The 17,574-nt window shown below is 42.7% G+C and overlaps 1 protein-coding gene across 2 annotated transcripts in view; it reads left to right on the top strand.

The window, feature by feature from the left end:
* The first annotated feature begins 1,351 nt into the window (after positions 1–1,351).
* LOC111147067 (WD repeat and FYVE domain containing 2) overlaps positions 1,352–17,574 on the top strand; it is a 175,750-nt gene continuing 159,527 nt past the window's right edge. For both annotated transcript variants that reach the window (XR_002640589.1, XM_022502941.1), the window contains exon 1: positions 1,352–1,714. Coding sequence is in view for 1 of the 2 variants with exons in the window: in XM_022502941.1 (XP_022358649.1) it covers positions 1,578–1,714 (137 nt within the window). In the remaining variant the exon portion in view is untranslated. The remainder of the gene's footprint in view (positions 1,715–17,574) is intronic.

Here is a 17,574-nt window from a genome sequence, read left to right as displayed (position 1 = left end):
GCAGAGACAGGAGGTGGTAAAGAGTTGCACTGTGTGCTTCAAGACAGATCCTTAGCACCACACTGCCTTGGCTGCCAAAAACCTGCCCTAGAAATGCATTTCTGTGAGGCCTGTCATGTCTTTGCCCAGCTCTGGTATATTATTTTTCTGACCTCCAAAGCCCTTGCCAGCCCAATCACACCGCATGGCCACTCTTCAGCTAGTTTGTTAGCTCTGGGAGGGCTTAGTTGGGTCATCACATAACGAACGACCCCGCTTGCCAGGCCCTGTGCCAGGCACCTAACATTTATTCAATAATCACAGTAACTCTCTCCATTGTCTCTGGAGCAAGCCAGAAAGGCTGCATTACTGGGGAATGGAAAGAAGACAGGACCAGGAACAAGGGGAGCCTGTGTTCAAGTTGTGCGGTGGTGGGTGGGGGTGGCGCATAGCCCTAACTGGGAGCTAAAGTACCCTTGGGCTAGTACCTGAGTCATTTAAGAAAACCAGAAAGATTACACTACAGATGATTTGGAAACTCCCTCGAAGACACTCGAATGAGAGATTCTCTTCTTTCTCCATCTCTAGTGCTCCACTATTATAGGCAGCAGTCTGAACCAGGGTGCAGTGACAGCCTACCTGTTCAACCCCGGGCTGCCCCTCAATTCCCTCCTTAGAGGTGAGTCGGTGCCACGACGTGGCCAACTTCCAGGGAAGCTGCCGGGCTCCGAAGCGGGCGATAGGTCATTCCAGGATAAGGGAGAGGAGGCTCCGAAAAACTACAACTCCCAGGAACCCCTGGGAGCCTGGGCCTGGTGCATGCTGGGAGCAGCACACTGCCTCCCGCCGCAGCAGGCTCATTGTTAAGGCAGCTCAGTACAGGTAACCCGTGCGCATGCCCAGTCACGTCCCAACTAGTTCAGCTTCTTTCCTTCCTGCAGGATTCTTCTCTTTCCGGCCTCGCCCAGGCGCCCTTTTCCACGCCCCACCCCGCCCCTTTTTAGGGATTTTGGAAGGGGCGAGCCTCTGGCAAGCGCGTTCCCAGGGGTGTTTACACGCGCGTTCATGGGAGATTAAAAACACTGGATGTGGAAGGTGTTGAGTCTAGGAACCCGCAGATAATGGAAGGCGCATGCGTTCCAGGGACGGTCCTGCTTGGCGTTGGGAATCACAAAGGGGCGGAGCGGAAACGCGGCAGTGAGCTGACGCACGCGCATTGGGCCTCCAGCGCCCCGCCTCCTTCTTCAGGTTTTCTCTCCATCTCCACCACTCTTCCGGAAGTGCAGCCGCCCTCGCGCCCACCAGCGGCCACCCCCTGGGGAAGGCCCCGCCCCCATCGGCTCCGCCCCCCAGCTCTCCGCCCCCTCCTCCGGTGCTGGCGCGGGCTTGCAGCCCAGGTCCTGGCGGTTTTGGTGCCCCAAGCCGGGAGCGCGGAGTCGTTCCCGGAGTGGCGGCCAGGCTATGATCGCGGGTCCCCGGCGTCCCGCTCCGGTCACTCAGAGTCCCTGTCTCCGCTTGTGCCCGTACCCGAGCGGTCTCCTCAGCCCGGCCCCGCGGCGCGGTTGTCGGCGGCGCCCCCGGCGCGCCCCCTCTTCCCGATGGCGGCGGAGATCCAGCCCAAGCCGCTGACCCGCAAGCCCATCCTGCTGCAGCGGGTCGAGGGGTCCCAGGAGGTGGTGAATATGGCAGTGATCGTGCCCAAGGAGGAGGGCGTCATCAGCGTCTCGGAGGACAGGTACGGACCGCCGCCCCTCGGCCGCGAGGAGGGGCGGGACGGGCCCGCGGTCCCGGAACCCGGGTTCCGGGCTGTGCCTCCACGTCGGCGCGAGTGTAGACGTACTCCCCCAAGTTTTTATTATAATGCGCATCCTGGTGGTGCTGGTGTCCAGCTGCGCTCTGCCGCCACTGCGTGGCTCTGGGAAGCGAGACCAGACGGCGGCGTGCGCTCTGGCCTTGCCCGGGGCGGGTGGCGCTGGCTGTGCCAGGGTGGCCCTTAGACTAACGGTGCGCGGGCCACTGGACCTTGGTCCAGCCCTAAGGACCGGAGGGGAAGAGGGTGGGGCCGCCTAGTCCTGCAGGTGTGTGCGTGGGAAGGATGCTCCGAGAGCTAGATAACTAAGGGTTTTTGAGTGCTCTGGTACAGTTCTTAGGGCTCCAGACAGAAAGTAAATGCCACTCCCTTCTCCCAGTCAGTCCCACGGAATCCAGATCTCCTGTACATCTTACACTGAATTCAACGAATATTGCAAGTTGTGAAAAGAGTGTAACTTTGGGCTCCTGCCTGAAAGGAGAGGTGCCTACTCTTCTTTGCACTCCTTTTCTTATTTCTTCGAGCTGGAGGGGAAGCGCCCAGAACTTGCAAGGGACCACTGCTGCAAATAGCTCTCGAGTTCCTTCCCTTTGCTTGCTTCCTTTCTTTTTGCTTAATTTTGCTTAATTTGCAGAAGTGGAGCCCGTTGTTCTGGCTTTAATAATTTCTCTTGTTTTTCAGACAATAGCGTTTGCGCTTTAAGTAAATTCATTTAATATGCAGAAATTAAGCCGATGAAGCAGATTTCCATAGGAATGATGCCTGAATATAGTAATTATGGTATTTATCTGGACTTGTTTCAATAATACCATCTAGGGTTCTAAAAATTGTAGCTCTTTGGAGGTATATGAGAAGGGGCTTTCTACCTTAAAACAGTAGTTAGGTTTTCTTAATGTAAATTCAAATTATGCTGAGGTAGAGAATTTTTTTTTCTGTGACCAGGAGAGTTGCAGACAGGGGTAAAGTAGTAACGTGTTCATTACTGTCTTTATAGTCATTTCCGCACTTTGCATACAGTGTGGCCTAACAAAAATTTGCTTGATAGGTTTCTTTATATGATACGTTCTTCAATAGAACTAGGACGCGTATATTAATCACCCATGCTTGTCTACATCATCCTCCATACAAATGGCCAAAATGTGCTCGAGTCATTTCCTAGATCCAGGGGGAAATTGTAAACATAGGTCAGTGGCAAGCACTCTATAGCAAACAGAAGAAATATGTTGCCGAAATGGAGTACATGGATTGAAAACCTTTTGAAATTCAAAGTAGTTTATGAGTGTTTAATTTTTTTTTTGAAGATTTTATTTATTTATTTGACAGGCAGAGATCACAAGTAGGCGAAGAGGCAGGCAGAGAGAGAGAGGCTGAGCAGAGAGCCTGATATGGGACTCCATCCCAGGACCTTCAGATCATGACCTTAGTGGAAGGGAGAGGCTTAACCCACTGAGCCACCCAGGTGCCCCTATGGCATTGTTTCTAAAGGGATATACTAACTTTACTTTCTCAGTCTATAACTGCTGTAGATGAAACTGCTCAACCTAACTGCTGTAGGAAATGGATAAAATAAGTTTTATAAGTCAAGTAAAAGAAGGAGAACGTTAGTTAAACTTAAGCTCCTTTAATATTAGTTTTGAAACTTTTTGTTTTGGTTCATGGTTTAGTAGTAGAGGTTAGTTTTCAGAGTTTTTTGTTTTGTTTTGTTTTGTTTTTTAAAAGTTCAGAGTGATTTTAGAGGTTATTTGCTCTAACTGCTTCGTTTCACGGATGAGAAAATTAAGGCAAGAGAATTTACCTGCCCAAATTCATGTAGCAGGTGGTGAAGTCAGGCCTAGCTCCTGAGTCTCCTGATTTCCATTTTAGTGTGTTTATCTTGAAGGAAACAGCTTTAGTAGGATGCATTTCAAGGTGTTTGGAGAAGCTGAAGTAGCATATATGAAAGAAACTGGAAGATAAGTCTCATTTGATTACAGGACAAAAGAAATGTGACGTTTACCTATATGGTAGCTTAATTCTCACTTTTCTAGTTTAAAATGTAAGTAATAGAAATTATTTTATTATAGAGTTACTGTTAAATAAATAAGGTCCTCCCATAAGTCCAGAATTATTCTTTACATATGTTTTACTAATATTCAGATTGGCAAATCTGTTTCCATACTCACAAGTGACAACAACTTTGTTATTTAGAGCTCTGTTTTGATTATGGTTTTCATTAAAAGAGAATTGATCTCTTTCAAAATCCATCATTATGCCATTTGACATAATGCTAAAGATATGAAGATAGAATATTGATTTTCATCAAAACCTACAAAGCCATTTTCATTAACTGCTTCAACTAGAAACTAACAGTTTTCATTCCTGAACTCCAAGGTTAAATCACAAATAACGTCCTATCCTGTATGGCAGTGTCCCAGAAGTTCTTTGGAAACCTGGTTTCCCTTTTTGATTTCTGAATCCAGATAGCTTTATCTAGCCTTAGAAAACACTTAACATTTTCTATTTTAAACAGTATTATTTATACTTAGGGTCCATTCATCTTCTCCATAATTTCCCATGGTGCTATGTGTGTTTTATTCATTGTAATATCTTTAGGGCCTAGCAAAGTGCCTGATGCATGCTGGGCCCCCCAAGCATTTGCTGTGCATCAGTGACTGATATGTTTTTGTTATTGTTCCTGAAAGCATCTTAGCTATTGTAGGTATTTAGTTGATATTTATTGAATGACTTTTATGACAACCTATTAAAGCCCTGTGTGGACAGATGTGCACTTGTGGGAGAAGGACTGGATTGGGTGGTCTTCAGGGTGCCCTACAACTTTGAAAGTCCATGCATTGCTTCGTTCATTCCATCAACAAACATTTAAGTTTTTGTTGTGTTCTGAACTTGAGTAGACTACACTGGTGAAATGACAAGATCCTTTCAAGATACAGTTTAGTGCTGGGAAGTTTTAGAAGATAATAAAACAAAACCACAACCTCTAAGATTTAGTATTGAAAAGAGAATTTTTGGAGAGGGAAGAGTGGCCAGAATCTGCAACCCTTATTGTCCCCTACATTTTATCGTCTTTTGGGGGATTCTTTCACTTGGATTACCATTTTCATCCTACTGCTGCTGTCAGTAGTGGGTTGATAACATTCTAATCTTCAGGCCAAAGAGTCCATAAAAACCCTCATCCTCAGTTTACCTTAGCACAGTTAGGACAGCCTGGAACTTTACTAGAGACCAAGGAAGGAAATATAAGGGAACATAAGAAGTATGAAAAACAATCTGATTTCAAAGATTAGATTTCTGGTGATATCAGTTCCCAGTTCTGGGAACTGCCTGGCCATTTCTGTGTCTTTGATTTGCATATAGTTGGATTCTGGATTCTGTCTCTGGGAGACACACCCACCTTTGGTACTTTGGGTTCCTCATGTACAAGCTGCCTTGTGGACTGTCTTTTCTGAGTGGATGCCATCTTATTATCATTCTTTGCTTAGCTTGATTATAGTTGACACTGACATCTAGTCTGTAGCTTCCTGGGAGCTTCCTTGTCCTGTGATGGCTTCTTCTCCAGTGATGAAGGCCAGGAGAGACCTTTCTCTAAGTGGGACCCAGCCCCATCTAGACATCTACATTTATATATTCTTTATGTTCATATTTTAACAGAAATCAACAGTCTTGGCATTCATACAGAGAGTTTTAGTAACTCTGGGTTGTTACTAGTGGGCAGTTAAAGAAAATTCTTCCTTTGTCAGGAGTCTGTACCTTTACAGTAGGTAAAGGGGCGGGGGGGCGCAGTCCGTTTTTATCTCAGTATAAAGAGATGTGCTGAAGACAGGTACAAACGTCGTCGTCTGGGGTTACTGAAGAATCTCTGCTTGTGGTGGTTAGAGAAAAGGAGTGCTTCTACAGATGGATCTTGCAGGATGACTAGGAGTTCATGTGAAAAAGTGAGGGTAAAGGAAAGAGCATTGTAGGTAGAGGAGGAAAAGAAAACTCCCATTCACTGAGAAGCACTAAAATGGACTGGTTAAGAGTATAGATTCAGCAGCCAGTCAGCTTGAATTCAGAACTCAGTTCTGAGTGATTTGAGGACTCTGGAAAATTAGTGTCTCCAGAGAAGTGACTATGAGTGAAAGTTTCTAAAACCTCTGGGCACAAGAATTTGAAATTCTTTTCTGGATAAAAAGATCCAGGGCTGTGGTGGTGGGGTATTGGGGAGAAGACTCTGATCTTTGATGGGTGGTTGGAGAAGGCACTGTTGGGGATGAGTGTAATGGAGAAGGGAGTGTGGGGGGATGACCATCTTATATTCTAATTTTGTTCAGGACCAATTTATGCAACATAGTGTTCCCTGTGATCCCTAAGGGCAGACAGAACCCCTCCCCCCTCCCATGGTAAAAGAGTGAGATTTTTTATCTACCAATGAGGAGATCTGATCCCTAGTGCCTAGCACAAGGCGGTATATATTCATTGAATGAGTTATACAATGGCTGATCAATCATCAGTTTGGAATGAATTGGCTTGAGGAGGTGGTGAGTTTCCTGGAGCAAAGATAGAGCAAAGATATTTGAGTTGAGCCTGAGAAAAACTTAGTAGTTTGCTTTCAGCCAGATTAACAATAAAGCAGGGGATGAGGTTGGGAAGGGACTGGGACAAGAGAAGGGTTGGATTTTTTTTTTTTTAATCTCTAAGGTGTTTTTTGTTTTTTGCTTTGTTTGTTTTTGTTTTTTGTTTTTTCATTCTGAACTACTCGATTCTAAGTGGTTACCACTACTTGACTATTTCTTGAAAAGATACGTTAAAATTTCATTTTGTTTTATAAATCCTCATGCTCTTGGTTGATTTACCATTGGTTCTTATCATTGTGAAATTGCACTATCTCAGTTCTCTGGCTGAAACCATTGTTTCACTAATACTTAGACCTTGGCTCAGTTCAGCTGAGTTCCTGGTAGTTTGATGCCACGTATTTTATCATACTTGCATCAAAGAGATATTTGGAAAATGCAAATCAGAGGTTTCCCACAGTGCAAGTTCTGAAAGTTGAGTTCTTAAGAGTGATGATATGAGGTCATTAAAGGGGACAAAATTAGAACCCATCTAAATAAATTTTTGAGTGTGTCATTTGTCTATTTAATGGCATAAAATTAATAAACTTTCAACTATGCACTTGAGACTCTTCACTAGGTGGTAATAATTGCTGGTTTCAAGGGCCCCAAATGGGAATTTACTCCATGTGATTGTTGAAAATTAGACCTTGATACTGAATTCAGAGCATGAGGCACTCTTAATGCCAGCAAATCTGTCTGGAAACAGGCTGCCTCTATGTCTCTAAAGGTCAGAATACAGATTGACTTTTTAAGAAAAGATCACTATGGGAAAGCTTGTTTAAGGAGGCTTACTGGAGGAGGCTTAGCTCCCAGTGACCCCAGAGCTCCTAATGGTTCTGAAATTCCTACTTAATGTATGCACTTATACCAGATTCTGTCCAGGACCTCAGAGATCTTAATCAAGGTACATTCATCTGCAGGACAATGGAAAATTCGGACCCTTTGAAAATGAGTGATTCTTGGATTGTGAAATCCTGACGAACAATCTTATACCTCATGTGTTAACTAAACTTACTTTGAAAAAGAAAAATAAGTAAAAATCATAGGATGTTAGTAGCTGGATGAGAAGGCTTTAGAGGGCTGATCTGTTCCAAGCAAACCAAATCAAAACTGTTAAAAAGGAAATACTACTTTTCCTCATATAGCATCTCTCCCTGTCTCAGTTTTCACGTTGAATTTGGCTTTGAGAGGGAAACATTTTCTTTTTGTCATTGAGAATCATCTTGATGCCATTAAAAAGTTAACAGTTTGGGGGAAATTAAAATACAGTGGCATGTAGAAATCAATAAGTAAATTGTGACTAAAGATTATTTCAAGTAGTGAGCTGTTGGTATCTGTAGCGTAATCTAGATTATATACAATATATACTTATCTGAAAAAGAAGTGGCCTCAAGCCAAGCTTTTCTTCTTAACTGCAATATCAGAATAGAAGGAATTTTTATTTCAGTAGATCTTCCAAGGAGATGCTACAGTTAACCTAAAAAATAACTTTGCTTGTGCACCTTCAGGCAGTGTCATTACTTTTTTTTTTTTTTTTTAAAGGGCAGGGGGCCTCCTCATCCAAACATTGCATTTAGTCATCAGTAAAAATTAATGCAGGGGCACCTGGGTGGCTCAGTCGGTTAAGCATTTGACTCTTGATCTCAACTCAGATCTTAATCTCAGGGTTGTGAGTTCAAGCTCCACTTTAGGCGTGGAGCCTACTTAAAAAAAAAAAAAAAAGAATTAAAAAAAATTAGTTCAGAGGTGTAAGAAACTAGCAAATGAGACCAAAAAAAGAAAACAAAGTCATCTGCTGCTCTCTTGGCAGGGTAGGCTGCTTTGTGCTCTCATGTGCCTTTAATTTAAAGATTCTTGGAGGAGAACTGGGCCTGGGAATCTGATCTCAGCTGTTCCCAGCATTGACCTTGGGCACTGCCTAGGGCATTTCATCACTCAAAGCCTCAGTTTCTCCCATCTGGCCAAGGACCGTGTAGGGTTTCCGAGCTGTGACTCTGGCAGTGTGGCGTGCCCACATGGTGACTAGACAGGCGTAAACTGTCTGCAGCCACATCACCCTCAATCAAACCTTGAGCTGAGGGAGGAAGAAGTGGAACCTTGAGTGGAGAGCGGAAGAAGTGGCCCATACTATGTGAGGCAGTTAGTTCTAAAATGATGCTTTCTGGAGCCTTTGGAGGGCAGCGCTTATTTCTTCCTGGATGAAGTATTAAAGAGGCGTTTGTTTTGTATTGGTGCCGAATACTCAACTGAACTGGATTCACTGCGTTCCTACTTCTGGATGAATCCTTTAGTTTCAAATAACTGAATAGCTTAGCTCTGGGTGGTTTGCTGGTCCCCTTGTCAGGGACTGAGTGGTCTAGAGTAATGCCTTTGACACCTTTTGACCACATATCATGGTAAGAAATATATTTAGCTGTGCTACCCCAAACTGTAGACTCTCACACATACGCACGTATATAACCAAAACCAAAGTTCTGTAAAATGGTGTCCTTTAAATGTGACATGCATGCATCTGTTCCGTTGTTGTGTGCATGGTTGTGACTCATTCAGCATGAGCCAGAGTTGAGAACAGCAGGTTGAAAGGCAGAGCTTTAGAGAAAGTTTTGGTTTTTCTGGAAGGTGGGAATACAGTTCCCCTTAGGGACCTTCACTGCCTGCTCTTGCCCCCCAGCCTTTTCCACCCCTGGCCTGCCCTGCCTTTCTGAATTTCCAGAGACCAGAGCACTGACCTCGTCTCAGAGTCCTGAACCCTTCGAGCCCCGAGCCAGAAGCTCAGAGAACACCAGAAGCACAGCAGACTGAGCAGCTGTAAGTGGCTGTGTTTTGGCTTCCTGTGATGTGTTCATTTATTCCTGAGTTTTAGGACTCAGAGATGGTGCTTCTCATCCAAATTATGAATGTCAGCTGCTCACCTCCCCGTGCTTTTCTCTTTAGCTGGTCTTTTAGCTTTTTACCTATAATGTGGAGCTGTTTGGGGATTCTGTGCCTTTTCCATTTGTTGTTACTTAAAAAAAATTTTTTTTAAAAGATTTATTTTATTTATTTGAGAAAGAGAGAGAGAGAGAGAGAGAATGAGTGGGGGTGGCAAGTGGGGGGGGGAGGAAAAAATCTCAAGCAGACTCCCTGCTGAGTAAAGAGCCCGACACAGGGCTGGATCTCACAACCCTGAGATCATCACCTGAGCAGAAACCAAGAGTCAGACGCTTAACTGACTGAGCCACACAGGCGCCCCCTCCATGAACAATATTGGTAACATCACCTCCTCTTCTCTCCCCTCCCCCCGACATACAGCTACCAACATCACCACCACCAACTGTTAATGACTGACCGAATGGACATGTGAAAGATAAGTCGTGGGGTGCTGTTGGTGTGACAGTAATGGGAACATAAAGCAGAGTCTGAGAAGCAAACATGAGTGGTGTGTCTCTAGACTTGGAAGTGGAGGATAACTAGAGTGTCCAGTCTGTACAGGGGGTCGTGTCTCCATCAGGCCATTTCAGCGTCATCACATGGGAGTCACCCACTGACACCCCCCTTCCTTCTAGGTATAATTTGATTTGCTGTGCAGCTTTGTTATCAGGGAGAGATACCCCTGTCATTTGCCTAAGGCAGAATGGGCATCACCTTTAGGCTGGTGGATCCAGACTGTTCGTAAATGCCTATCCTGGCCTTGTCCATCTCAGGAATTAGAAGATCTAAGGATGTATGACCAGTGGTGGAGGCTAGGAAGTCCCAGGTCAAGCCATTAGAGCAGTCAGAGGAAATCCCTCCTTCTGCCTCACAGTTGGTACCTTCTTGCGGTGTCCTCGTATGGTGGAAGGTCTAAAATTTATTTTTTTAAGCAGTCTCTAAACTCAGCGTGGGTCTCAGACTCACAACCCCTGAGATCAAGAGCTGCTGTGCTCTACCAACCAAGCCAGCCAGGAGCCCCTGTTACTGCATTTTTTAAAAATCTTTTCCTCAATTTTTGAGGATCAATTTGTGTTTTAAATAACCATAACAATCCCTCTGGAGAATGTTTACATTTAAAATAAAGATAATATAACCATAATAAAAAATGATCACCATAAACCTCATAACACAGTGACTGTTAGTGTTTTATGTGTATTTCCTTCCAGAAGTTTTGCTAATGTAGCTTTCAAAAATAGGACTGTAATCACATACTTTTATTATTCTTGCCCCTGCTTAAAATTGTGCCACGTGCTATGTTGTCTTTAGCCATCATCTTCAGTGGCTGTATATTTTTCTTTTCCTTCATTTGCACTTGTATTTATGTAAGGCTTATACTGTATGTACTTGGCCCTTGGTGAGCAAGACACCCTGCTCTCAAGGTACTGATAATCTAAGTGTTAGGATGAAAACTGTTAGACATATAGCTATGTTCCCCCCATATTTTTGGATTATTTTTTAAGGAAAAATTAGAAAAATTTTGCAATATTGCTTTCCAAAATGTTTGTGCCACTTTATGATATTAGTGTATAATATTGGAATATTAGTTTGGCCACATGTGACCAGCCACGGATATTATCATTTTAAAAATCTTTTTTATAGTTTACGTGATAATTTCTTCTGTAAGGGTGGCATTACTCTGGCCTTCTACTCTGTCAGTGTGCCGCATCCCAGATCTGCCCTGTGACAGCCAGTGGCCAGGAGATGTGTGTGGCTGCTGGCCACAGTGTTCTCCTTTGCAGGCTTCTTCCTCTTTCTGTTTACCATGTTGTCTTGAAACAGTGTGTCTCTTGTCCCCACTGGTCTCTTGGCCCTTGCTTCGTTGATGTTTAATTTGTATGTTTTGGATGGCTCATGAATATTTTTTAAAAAGATTTTATGTATTTATTTGTTTTAGAGAGAGAGTGTGGGAGACGGGCAGAGGGGGAGGGAGAGGGAAAGAGAGAATCTCAAGCAGGCTCGGTGCTGAGTGTAGAGCCTGACAAGGGGCTTGATCTCAATGCCCTGAGATCACCACCCGAGCTGAAACCAGGAGTCAGATGCCTGGTCGACTGAGCCACCCAGGTGCCCCTGGATATTTTTTTATTTATTTCTTTACTTGTTATATTTCCTTTTTGTGAATTGTCTGTTCCTGTCCTTTGTTTCCCCATTGATGCCTCCTGGTTCTTCTGCACAATTTCTTGTGCGTGTATTCCGTAGGTATAGTAAGGATATTAACCTTTTGTCTATTGTATATCCAGAAATATGCCTTATCCTCTGTTTATTTTTCACACAGAAAACATTTACTTTTTAATTGAACCATCTGTGCTTTCTTGCTAGTGAAGTTTCTTCTATCTTTCCTAATTTTGGGAAGTAATTTTCTTTCCCCAGGGAGTCGTTGCATATGCATATTTTGTTTATCATGGTTATATAATTTGGTGGAAAAGTAACTTCTTGATTCATTTGGAATGCATTTTGTTGGATGGTGTAAACTGGGGAGTGTAAAGGGTATTTCTGAAATTTGCTGTTGATTATTTCGACTTCATTTACTGAATAGTCCTGATGCTTTCTTTTGTATGTTTTTGTGAAACTGCCTTTATCACAAAATTAAATTTCATAATCAACAGGGCCTACTGTGGGTTTCCTTTAATATTGGTTCTATACTAGGGCGCCTAGGTGGCTCAGTGGGTTGGGCCTCTGCCTTCGGTTCAGGTCATGATCTCAGGGTTCTGGGATCGAGTCCTGCATTGGGCTCTCTGCTCAGTGGGGAGCCTGCTTCCCCCTCTCTCTCTCTGCCTGCCTTTCTGCCTACTTGTGACCTCTCTCTCTCTCTGTCAAATAAGTAAATAAATAAAATCTTAGAAAAAAATATTGGTTCTATACTTAAAGTTACTGTAACTAATGAGTTGTTCTTCATGGCATCCTGTTATCTGTCTCTGATAATAGCCTGAGTCTCTCTAGCTGGGTTGGTGAGTTTTTAATAGGATAGGCATCATTTGGCTCCAGATGATTGGCTCTTTCCCAAACTTTGGGACTTCAGAGTTTCAGTTTCCACATCTGTAAATTGGGCATAATGCGTCCTCCTGTAGTTGTGAGATTGAGATGAGCTGACATTCCTGCAGCACTTGGCTTTGTACTGGGAGCATAGATGGTGCTGAGTAGAGGGGAGTTTATTTCTTATGATACCACCATGCCGCTAAGTAGATAAGCTTTTCCTGTTGCTATGGTTCCATTAAGGCTTGACTATTTTAAGAGTTACCTTGGATACACAAAGGCAGGGCTATTGAATTTTTGTTTGTGTGTGTTCATATAGTTCAGAGCCCTTGTTTCTCTTCTCTAGATACAGAAGGGTAATGTTACTTGGATTTTTATACTGCCACTTCCCAGACTTGCCCCCTGAAAGCCAGTGGTCAGGAGATAGATGTGGCTGCTGGCTGCTGTGTTCTCCTTCATAGACCTCTTCCCCTTTCCATTTGTCATTGTCCTGAAATGATGTATCCATTGTCCCCGCTTGTCTCTTGGAGGTCAAGGGCTGTATCTTCCGTGTATTCCATGGGGAATATTTTAAGATAGGGGTGTATGTCTGAGCTACTCTCCACTGGAAGCCTGGGTATCATAAGCCCGCAGCTGGTGGGTGGAGTTCACCCTTAGGCGCATGTTGACCCTATGCAGTGTTTCTGGAAGTTTGAATTAGTAGCCAAGTTCTAAAAATCTGGATTTCACATAAAAGTCCAGATTGCTGGCCTCTCTTGACAGATGGGGAGATACAGCTGTGCCATCCCTTCCTATGGACAACTTCTGGCTAAGGTCATTTGGGCAAGGCCACGAGAGGGACACCCTGCTGCCTACCCATGGGGAAACTGCATAGGAGATGCGGCTTTCCTGTCTTCCTCTGAGTCTGAAAGGCAGCACTTTCCCTTGTGTGTCACCAGTAGTTTGAGTTTCTTGGGTATTTAGAAGAAGTAGAAGAAATGGAAAGATATCCAGAAAGCCCATCTTTCTAAAAAATTAGGTAGGGGTGGAAGGAGGAAGCACATATGTTAAACATTAAGACAGCTTTTATAAGCCAGCCTCATGTTATACACAGTAAATATATAAAATAAAGGCAGGTATTGGTAAATTAGGCTGGGCATTTATCCCTTCTTATCCGTCTCTGGAGGCTTTGTAGCAATGTTGGAGCCTGGGGCTCAAGTCAGGGAGAGTTGGGTTTGATGCTTACTGCTGCCATCTGCCAGGGGTATGATGACATTTGCAGCTGTCAAATGGGAATTAAAAGAATACCTACCTTGTGGGATTATTCTGGGGGTTCAGTGAGGCTGTGCTCTGAAGTGCTGCATCTAGCCATTCAGATGTTAGGCTTTGCCTTCCTTCCTGTGGGCTGTTTTTCTAATACATTTTATTTAATTTTTTAGAAGATTTTATTTATGAGAGAGAGAGAAAGAGAGCATGAGAACAAGCCCGGATGGGTGGGGGGAGGGGCAGAGGGAGAAGCAGTCTCCCCACTAAGCAGGGAGCCAAATGTGGGGCTCCATTCCAGGACCCAGGGATCATGACCTGAGCCCAAGGCAGATGCTTAACTGACTGAGACACCCAAGGGTCCCTGAATTGATTTTTTCATAGTTTTGCATAATGACACTTAACTGATGGAGCCACCTGGGCGCCCCAATATATATAATTATTTGAATTTGGAGAGTTTTGTGTTTTCTTTATTTTCTTTGTTTTTCAAAGCAGATGGATGTAATATTTTAAATTCATTTAAATTCTAATGTAAAAAAAACCTGTAAAATTACAACATTGCCTATTATTTTGTTGATCTGGATTAATATTTTTCTGGAGTCAGTTCCCTTCAGTAGAAGAGAATCTTTGGATGCTATTAGAATTATAGTAATCTGTTTTAGTGCTCATTGGCATTTCTGGCCTTCGGAGAATCCTAGCTGATATGTTAGAGGTTGATTTTGTTTGCGGGAGAAGGGGTGTTGGGAATGGCTATTTATTATATTCTGATTTTTGAATTTATGTTTGAATGGCTTAATAAGTTTTCTTTATATTTCAAAGCTCAGATGGTAAACAATTTTGAAGAATGTGTAATTTTTCTCCAGAAGGTAAGACTGAATTAGGCTAGTTATGCTTAAACATAGTAGTCAGCTGAATTAACAGGCGGTTTGGACGGATTAAATTGGTTTGGAATTTGGTTGCACTGTGGGAAGTTTCTGTGTATCAGATGTACACAGTGTAGATCTTTGAGCTTTATCTGAACAGAGTAGAAAAAAAGCTGAGAAAAAAAAAGTTTACTTAATCTGAAAAGGTTCACAGTAGTATGGGGAGAGGAAGAGGCCCAGGCAAGGAGTCTTAAGGCTCCAGAGAGATGTGTGGGTTCCCTGTAGGTACGTATGTGTGGGTTGTCCTTTTTCTCTGGTATGATCTTTACCCCACCTCTCTGGTTTTACTCTTTGTTTTCTTTTCAAAAATGCCTCCCCACATGTATAGGCTCCCCCCATTATCAACATCACTTACCAGAATGGTACATTTTTCCAAGGATGAACTGTGCTGACACATCATTGTCATCCAAAGTCCATTGGTTACCTAAAACTCACCCTTGGTGTTGTATATTTTATGGACAAATGTATAATGACATACCATCATTATAGTACCAAACAGTACTTTCACCGCTCTAAATATCCTTTGTGCTCTGCCTCCTCATCCTGTTTCCCCCACTACCCCTGAGCACTGATCTCTTATTTTATTGTCCACAGTTTTGCTTTTTCTAGATTGCCTTCTTTCATTTAGTAATACACGTTTACGTTTCCTCCATGTCTTTTCATGTCTTAATGGCTCATTTCTTTTTAGCAGCAAATAATAGTCCATTGTCTGGATGTAGCACAATTTATCCATTCACCTACTGAAGGACATTTTGGTTGCTTCCAAGCTTTGGCATTTATTGGTACAACTGTTGTAAACATTCCTGTGCAGGTTTTTGTGTGGACATGTTTCCAGTTCCTTCGGGTAAATACCAAGGAGTACAATTGGTGGCTAATCGTATTGCACCAGTATGTTTAGTTTTACAAAAAACTGCCAAACTGTCTTCCAGAGTGGCTGTCCCATCTTGCATTCCCTCCAGCACTGAAGGAGAGTACCTGTTGCTTCACAAATCCTTACCAGCATTTGATGGTATTGGTGTTCTGGATTTTGGCCATTCTGATAGACATGTACTGATACCTCATTGTTATTTTCATTTGCATTTCCATGACAACAGGAGGTGGAATATCTTTTCGTGTGCTTATTTGCCATCTCTAGATCTTCTTTGGTGAGGTGTCTGTTAAGGTCTTTGACCAGCGTTTTGTTGTTGTTGTTTGTTTGTCTTTAACCTGAATGGATTGTTTTCTTATTGTTGAGTTTTAAAAGTTCTTTGTATATTTTGGAGAATAGTCCTTTTTTGATTTTTTTTTCTTTTTCTTTTTCTTTTTTTGGTAAATGTTTTCTCCCAGTCTGTGGCTTATCTTCTCATTGTCTTGATATTGTCGTTCACTGAGCAGAAATTTTAGATTTAAAGAAATACAATTCTTTTTTTTTTTTTTAAGATTTTATTTATTTATTTCAGAGAGAGAGAGTGAGCAAACATGAGCAGGGGAGGGGGCAGAGGGAGAAGCAAACTCTTCACTAATCAGGGAGCCTGATGTGAGGCTCAATTCCAGGGTTCTGGGATCATGACCTGAACCGAAGCAGACTCTTAACCAACTGAACTACGCAGGCGCCCTTATCAATTATTTCTATCATGGATTGTGTCTTTGATGTTGTACCTGAAAAGATGATCACCGTGTCCAGGGTCATCTAGAATTTCTTTTACTTCCTCTTCTAGGAGTTTATAGTATAAGTTCCTGACATTTTGGTTGTGGAGGCATTTACTTCAAAAGGCATCCATCTTGAATAAACGTGTTGCTGGTTGTATGACACAGCTTCTGATAAGACAACCAGATAAGGAACTAGGCCATTCCCACACATGAAGGTCCTTGTTTCAGAAAGCTCGGGGTAACCTAGGTAAGTGACTGCTTGAGAGATCCCACTTCTCCCTTTCAGTGCCCTAATTCTTGTTCTCATGTTTTAATTTAGCCAGTAAAGAGTGAACCTGTGAAACCCCCAACACCACCCTTGGACCCTAGTAAAGGCAGAGCCCTGGGTCCATTCTCTCTCTCTTTCTCTACCTGTGACCTTGCTCTGTGACCCTCTGGAGTGCTGTGTACTATCCAGAACTTATGAGTAATAAATCTGGTTCCTCAAATTTCTGTAGTGGTGTCTTGGCGAACTGCATTTTGTGATTGAGCTTAGAACCCAAGAAATGGCCCAGCCAAAAGTAGGGGCTATAGTAGGGAAAGTGTCTGTGGAGCTCACTCCAAGTGATAACGTGTGCTTCAGATATTCCTAACTGAGGGTGCTACCATCAGTAGGCTTGGGACTGTCAGAACAGAGTTTTATATTAATTTTGCATTTTATATTTAGGTCTATGATCCATTTAGAGTTAATTTTTGTAAAGGGTGTAAAGGTCTCTCTAGATTCATTTTGCAAGTGGATGCCAGTCTTTCAAGCCCATTTGTTGAAGGGACTGTCTTTGCTCCATTGTATTGTCTTTGCTCCTTTGTGAAGATTACTTGTGTTATTTATGGGGGGCGGGGTCTGTGTCAGGTTCTCTGTTCAGTTACATTGATCCATTTGTTTGTTCTTTCACCCATACCACATTGTCTTCATTACTATAGCTTGTTAGTAAGTCCTGAAGTCTGGTGGCATTCATTAATCCTCTAACTTTGTTCTTTCTTTCAGTAGGGTGTTGGCTATTCTGGGTCCTTTGCTTCTGCTCACAAACTTTAGAATCAGTTTATTAATATCCATAAAATGATTTGCTTGGATTTTGATTGGGTTTGCATTGAAAATACACATCAAGTTGGGAAGAACTGATGATATCTTGACAATATTGGGTCTTCCTATCCATGAAGGTGGAAGATCTCCTCATTTATTTAGTTATTCTTTGATTTCATTCATCAGAATTTTGTAGTTTTCCTCATATAGATCTTGTGCATATTTTGCTAGATTTATACCCAAGTATTTCATTTTTGGGAGTACTAGTATCAGTGGTACTATGTTTTTAATTTCAAATTCTGCTTGTTCATTGATGGTATATAATAAAGCAATTGACTTTTGTGTATTAACCTTGTGTCCTGCTACTTTGCTATACTACTCTACTCTTAAATAACTTAAAATTACTAAATGAATCTT

Source organism: Enhydra lutris, unplaced genomic scaffold (assembly GCF_002288905.1).
Source record: "Enhydra lutris kenyoni isolate GAN:26980312 unplaced genomic scaffold, ASM228890v2 scaffoldscaffold15, whole genome shotgun sequence".
Lineage (NCBI taxonomy): Eukaryota > Metazoa > Chordata > Mammalia > Carnivora > Mustelidae > Enhydra > Enhydra lutris.
The sequence above is the reverse complement of the archived record's forward strand: the minus strand, read 5'-3'. Positions and strand labels throughout refer to the sequence as shown.